Source organism: Taurulus bubalis (genome assembly GCF_910589615.1).
Source record: "Taurulus bubalis genome assembly, chromosome: 2".
Taxonomy (NCBI): Eukaryota; Metazoa; Chordata; class Actinopteri; order Perciformes; family Cottidae; genus Taurulus; species Taurulus bubalis.
The window spans coordinates 331,656-337,500 of record NC_136590.1 but is presented as its reverse complement, the minus strand read 5'-3'; the positions used below and the strand labels follow the sequence as shown (position 1 = coordinate 337,500).

At 44.3% G+C, this 5,845-nt stretch overlaps 2 protein-coding genes across 2 annotated transcripts in view; both read right to left on the bottom strand.

The window, feature by feature from the left end:
• ik (IK cytokine) overlaps positions 1-2,706 on the bottom strand; it is an 8,292-nt gene extending 5,586 nt beyond the window's left edge. The window contains exons 1-8 of the mRNA XM_079213955.1: positions 2,572-2,706; positions 1,966-2,032; positions 1,787-1,879; positions 1,646-1,705; positions 1,398-1,565; positions 325-439; positions 142-212; positions 5-51 (exon numbers count right to left, since the gene is read on the bottom strand). Coding sequence (XP_079070081.1) covers positions 5-51; positions 142-212; positions 325-439; positions 1,398-1,565; positions 1,646-1,705; positions 1,787-1,879; positions 1,966-2,032; positions 2,572-2,581 — 631 coding nt within the window. The 5' untranslated portion in view covers positions 2,582-2,706. The remainder of the gene's footprint in view (positions 1-4; positions 52-141; positions 213-324; positions 440-1,397; positions 1,566-1,645; positions 1,706-1,786; positions 1,880-1,965; positions 2,033-2,571) is intronic.
• Positions 2,707-3,354: 648 nt separating this feature from the next.
• On the bottom strand, positions 3,355-4,300 carry ndufa2 (NADH:ubiquinone oxidoreductase subunit A2). The gene is made up of 3 exons (XM_079237489.1): positions 4,185-4,300; positions 3,614-3,720; positions 3,355-3,533 (listed from the first exon to the last, which is right to left on the bottom strand). Exons 1-3 carry the CDS (start codon positions 4,286-4,288, stop codon positions 3,442-3,444), a joined length of 303 nt encoding a protein of 100 aa, XP_079093615.1. The 5' UTR covers positions 4,289-4,300; the 3' UTR covers positions 3,355-3,441.
• Between the last annotated feature and the right edge of the window lie 1,545 nt (positions 4,301-5,845).

The following is a 5,845-nucleotide window of genomic DNA, read 5'->3' as shown; positions in this document are numbered from 1 at the left end:
TCACCGAGGCGAGTCTTGAACTCGATCTTCTCCTCCGGCTCCACGTCTTTCCTGAAAGAGACAGACAGGTCAAAGGTCAGAGAGACAGACAGGTCACTTATTGACTCAAACTGTGATTTATTGATATTTGTGGTTTCCTACTTGGCCTCTTTCTGCACTTTCTCCATCATGTCTTCTTCTTCTCTCTCTTTACTGGTGATTTCAGCTCTCACCTGTCACACACACACACACACACACACACACACACACACACACACACACACACACACACAGTTAGCACCGTGAACACGTAGCATGAAGCTAGCTGGAGGTCAGGTGACTCACCTTCTGCAGCAGAGCGAAGTCCAGCCCCTTCACCAGGTGAGTGTGCTCCATGTCTCCTCCCAAGAACTTAGACTCCTGGATGAGCTGCCGCCGCTTCTCTGCTGCCGACTTGTCTCTGAGACACAACACACAACTTCATTATGAAGACACACAACTTCATTATGAAGACACACAACACACAACTTCATTATGAAGACACACAACACACAACTTCATTATGAAGACACACAACTTCATTATGAAGACACACAACACACAACTTCATTATGAAGACACACAACTTCATTATGAAGACACACAACTTCATTATGAAGACACACAACACACAACTTCATTATGAAGACACACAACACACAACTTCATTATGAAGACACACAACACACACCTTAATTACAGACGTGTGTAACAAAGACAGAAGTGCTGCTAGCTAAGCTGTTAGCACTGTTAGCATTACTCACGCCTCAGCTCTATAGTTAGCGGTGGTGCTAGCATTACTCATGCCTCAGCGGTGGGTCCCACGGCTCTGTAGTTAGCGGTGGTGCTAGCATTAGCATTACTCACACCTCAGAGCTGTATCTAGCTCTGCTGTTAGCACTGTTAGCATTACTCACACCTCAGCGCTGTAGCTAGCTGTGCTGTTAGCACTACTCACGCCTCAGCTCTGTAGTCAGCGGTGGTGCTAGCATTAGCATTACTCACGCCTCAGCTCTGCAGTTAGCGGTGGTGATAGCAATAATATTACTCACGCTTCAGCGGTTGGTCCCACGGCTCTGTAGTTAGCGGTGGTGCTAGCATTAGCATTACTCACGCCTCAGCTCTGTAGTTAGCGGTGGTGCTAGCATTAGCATTACTCACGCCTCAGCGGTGGGTCCCACGGCTCTGTAGTTAGCGGTGGTGCTAGCATTAGCATTACTCACGCCTCAGCTCTGTAGTTAGCGGTGGTGCTAGCATTAGCATTACTCACGCCTCAGCGGTGGGTCCCACGGCTCTATAGTTAGCGGTGGTTCTAGCATTAGCATTACTCACGCCTCAGCTCTGTAGTTAGCGGTGGTTCTAGCATTAGCATTACTCACGCCTCAGCGGTGGGTCCCACGGCTCTGTAGTTAGCGGTGGTGCTAATCAGCTCAGTCTCTTCGTAGTCCTTGTTGACTCCGTCTCGCCGCTCTCGCGCTCGGTCGCGGTATTTCTCCGCCAGCTCTCTCTCGCGCTCCATCTCCTGCTGACGCAGCTTAGCATAGTAGCTGCAATGAAAAACAATCAAAGCGGCTGATAGCATGCTCACGATAAGATGTTCATAACTTCTCATTATGATGACGCTCACCTCTTCTTCTTCCTCCTCCTCGCTGCAGGATCCTCATCCTCGTTGTAATCCCTCGGCATTCTGGGAGAAGAAATAATAAGAGTGACTTCATTCATCTTCATCTTCATCCTCCTCCTCCTCCTCCTCCTCCGCATAACTCACTCATGGTGTCTGGACTTGGAGGGCGGGGCCGACGAGGGCGTGGCCCTCGGCGTCATCAGCAGCTTCCTGAAGTCGTCATTGGTCAGTTTGGACCTGCAGAGAAACGATGAAGAGGTGAACATGAAGTACAAGTACAACACTGGGCTGCAGAAACACACAAACCGTGTACTAATACTCACTGAGCAGCAGCTCTGTGGTCGTCCAGCTCGTGGCCCTCAGGGGCCAAAGGGTTGGAGTAACTCTCAGCTGGACAAGTACAAGTACAACAGTTACCTCTGAGATGTAGTACAGTACTACATGAGGTGGAGTACAGTATAAAGTACTCTATGAGGTGTAGTACAGTATAAAGTACTCTGAGGTGTAGTACAATATAAAAGGTAAATCAATATTATATTGATCATCTAACTGATTGATACACGTCTATAGTGTGACGTAAGTACAATAAAGTACGTAGTAGTACTCATGTAGTAGTACTCACGTAGTAGTACTCCACACAGTATTTATTATTAAAATCATTGGTCGCACTGTAGTGACGTCATGAGTGCTTATGTTGTCCTTATTGTCCATCTTCAGTCTGTTTGTATCGCGGTTATTTATTATGTATTTCATGTATTGCAACGTTTCTTATTGAAGTGTACACGTGCAATTGTTGAATAAATAATTACAAAAACATATTACTAAAAGAACATCTTATTAAACTGAATCTCTGAACGCAGCTAACGTGTTAGCATGGTGCTAACAGAGCTAGCTAGCATAGCTAGCAGACCTCCGGAGCTGGGACTCACTTTCCGGCATCTTTGCGGCGGCGTGGCGCGGCGCTGCTTCGGGCTGAAGACGAGCTGCTTCCCGGCTCACGAGGCGGACCTTTTGGCTTTTTTCTGCGCTGCTAGTCGGTTAGCTTCCTCACCGGAACTTCTCTCCGCGACTCTACCGGATGTTACGTCTTCCATTCGTCACATCCGGTTCCGCTTGACGGCGCCAGAGTCCGTTATGATCAAGTTAACATTTATAAATAAAGACTGCAGTAAAAGTACTTTAGTAGTCAGTAAAATATTGTTAAAGTATTAAACCGTGTGCTATTGTATTAGTATACTATTACTGAGTATTTGTACTCACATACATATACACACACATATATATATATATATATATAAATAAAAACACGAGATTATGTAAAATATAAAGTTTCTTTATGTTTTATAATAAAAAGATGTAACAAACAGATAAGGGTTCATTGACCCAAAGTGAATATAATATAATGATAATAATAAGAGGATGTTCATGCTGCTCTGCTGCCCCCTTCAGGCCCACAGAGTCACTGCTGCTGAAGGTTCTCCAGGACCAGCTGGTGTTCTTACACATTATTCATGACCAATACACCTGAAATCCACCGATTATGAATGAGATACATATATATATATATATATATATATATATATATATATATATATATATATATATATATATATGAACCTCAGACTGAATATTATGAAAGCCACATACAGAATAATAATAACATATTTAATTTCAAATGAATCCTCAAGATAAATTATAATAACAGAAAACAGTGACATTTATAACACGCTTTATTCATATCAACACATTTACAGAAAACTGAAAGAATGGAGCCGGTCTGGACCTCCGGGTCTGGACCTTCAGGGTCTGGACTGGACCAGAGTCTGCAGAGCGCCGGCCACCTGCTCAGCCGACATGTTGTCCACTGAGACGCTGCTCTCTTTCCCAAAGCCTGGACACAGAGATCAATATTAGTATTGACATGAATGCTGATCCCAACCCACACATGAAAGCAGTGGAAGCGTCGCCCACCGTAGCGGGCCCAGACCCGGGCCTGGACTCCAGAACACTCTCTGATCCGGATGGGGAAGTCCGGGTTGGCCGTCTTCAGGGTCACGTAGTGCTGATCCACGAAGTCTCTGAAACAGCCAACCACTTCCTGTTTACCTCTGAGGTCACCAGAGTGGGCGGGGTTAACGTAATAAACATAATAAACCGTAAGAGGCTGTGTCTTATCTACTCAACCGCTATCGGTTTATAGATTACTAATATGATTATTAAAACAATCCTTTCTAACGCCTTCCTCGTGAGAGCAGCTGTCTGTTAGCTCTTAGCTTAGATAAGCTGTCTGTTAGCTCTTAGTTTAACTTAGCTGTCTGTTAGCTCTTAGCTTAGTTAAACTAAGAGCTAACAGACAGCTGCTCTCACGAGGAAGGCGTTAGAAAGGATTGTTTTCAGCTAGCAGCTAGCAGTATAATCTAGCTGCTAGCTGCTAGCTGCTAGCTCGGTTCGCCCTCTAAACTCGGGTCATAGTTCGTAAAGTGCCGACTCTTCCCGCCTCCGCTGGCCGGCTCGGGGCTCATTCGGTCGGCTCGCCGCTCACCTGGCCCCCTTGCTGGCTGCAGAGCTCTGGCAGAGGTGCACGCGGATCTCGCGGAGGTTTTTACCCAAACTGGAGCCGAGACTCCTCACTGCTGTGGCCGCCATCTTTGCTTCCTGCTGTCTGCCAAGGACGGCCGGTCCGAGGGTTTTTCAGCCCGGGGTTTTACCGCCAGGCTGCTGTGGGTGCTTTTGCCCTCAGATGATCCTCACAGGCATACAATCATAATAAGTGACTCATCTGACCTGCGGTCAGTTTGATGCTCAGCAGACGAGCAGCTGAGAGAGTTTGAGCACGAACATAAAACTGATCCAGAACCAGAACCAGAACCTGAGGCCTGCTTTCAGAGGAGTTTGAGACATTATATTTTTTTGTAAATTGATTGAAATGAGAACAAATGAACTAAAAACAGGTCAATTCTGTTTTACAGACTTTAATTAACGGATTATTTCGCTGTTATCGTCTCAGATGAAACATGCTAACTTATTATATTTCAGGGCGTCTGCTGGGTGCTGTTTCCTTCAGACAGAACTAGGCTAGCTGTTTCCAGTCTTTATGCTAAATTAAGCTATGCTAGATTCCAGTCTTTGTGCTAAGCTAAAGTAGCCTTTTCCAGTATTAATGCTACGCTAAGATGGTGATTTCCAGAATTTATGCTAAGCTAGGCTGGTTGTTTCCCTCTGTTTTCAGTATTCATGCTTAGGTAAGATGGTGGTTTCCAGCATTAATGCTAAGGTAGCTTTTTCCAGTATTTGTGCTAAATTAAGCTAGATTTTTTTCCAGTATTAATGCTAAACTAAGATGGTGGTTTCCAGTATTTATGCTAAGCTAGGTTGGTTGTTTCCCTCTGTTTTCAGTACTCATACTCATGTAAGATAGTGGTTTCCAGCATTTATGCTAAGGTAGCTTTTTTCAGTATTTGTGCTAAATTAAGCTAGTTTTTTTTTCTCCAGTATTAATGCTAAACAAAGATGGTGGTTTCCAGTATTTATGCTAAGCAAATATAGCTGTTTCCAGTCTTTGTCCCTAAGGTAGATTTTTCCAGTATTAATGCTAGGCTAAGATGGTGGTTTCCAGCATTTCTGCTAAACTAGGCTGGTTGTTTCCCCCTGTTACCAGTATTCATGCAAAGCTAAGCTAGATGTTTCCTCTGTTTCCAGTCTTTGTGCTAAGGTAAGGCAGCTTTTTCCAGTATTAATGCTAAGCTAAGATGGTGGTTTCCAGCATTTATGCTAAACTAGACTGGTTGTTTCCCTCTGTTTCCAGTATTCATGCTAAGCTAAGCTAGATGTGTCATCTGTTTCCAGTCTTTGTGCTAAGGTAAGGCATCTTTTTCCAGTATTAATGCTAAGCCAAGATGTTGGTTTCCAGCATTTATGCTAAGCAAGGCTGGTTGTTTCCCTCTTTTTCCAGTATTATGCTAAGCTAGCTATTTCCAGCCTTTGTGCTAAACTAAGCTAGTTTTTTTCCAGTATTAATGCTAAGCTAAGATGGTGGTTTCCAGTATTAATGCTAAGCTAAGATGTGGTTTCCAGCATTTATGCTAAACTAGGCTGGTTGTTTCCATCTGTTTCCAGTATTCATGCTAAGCTAAGCTAGCTGTTTCCAGCCTTTGTGCCAAGCTACGTTTAGCTTAAGTGGCATCAGAGAGGATAACTGTTGGA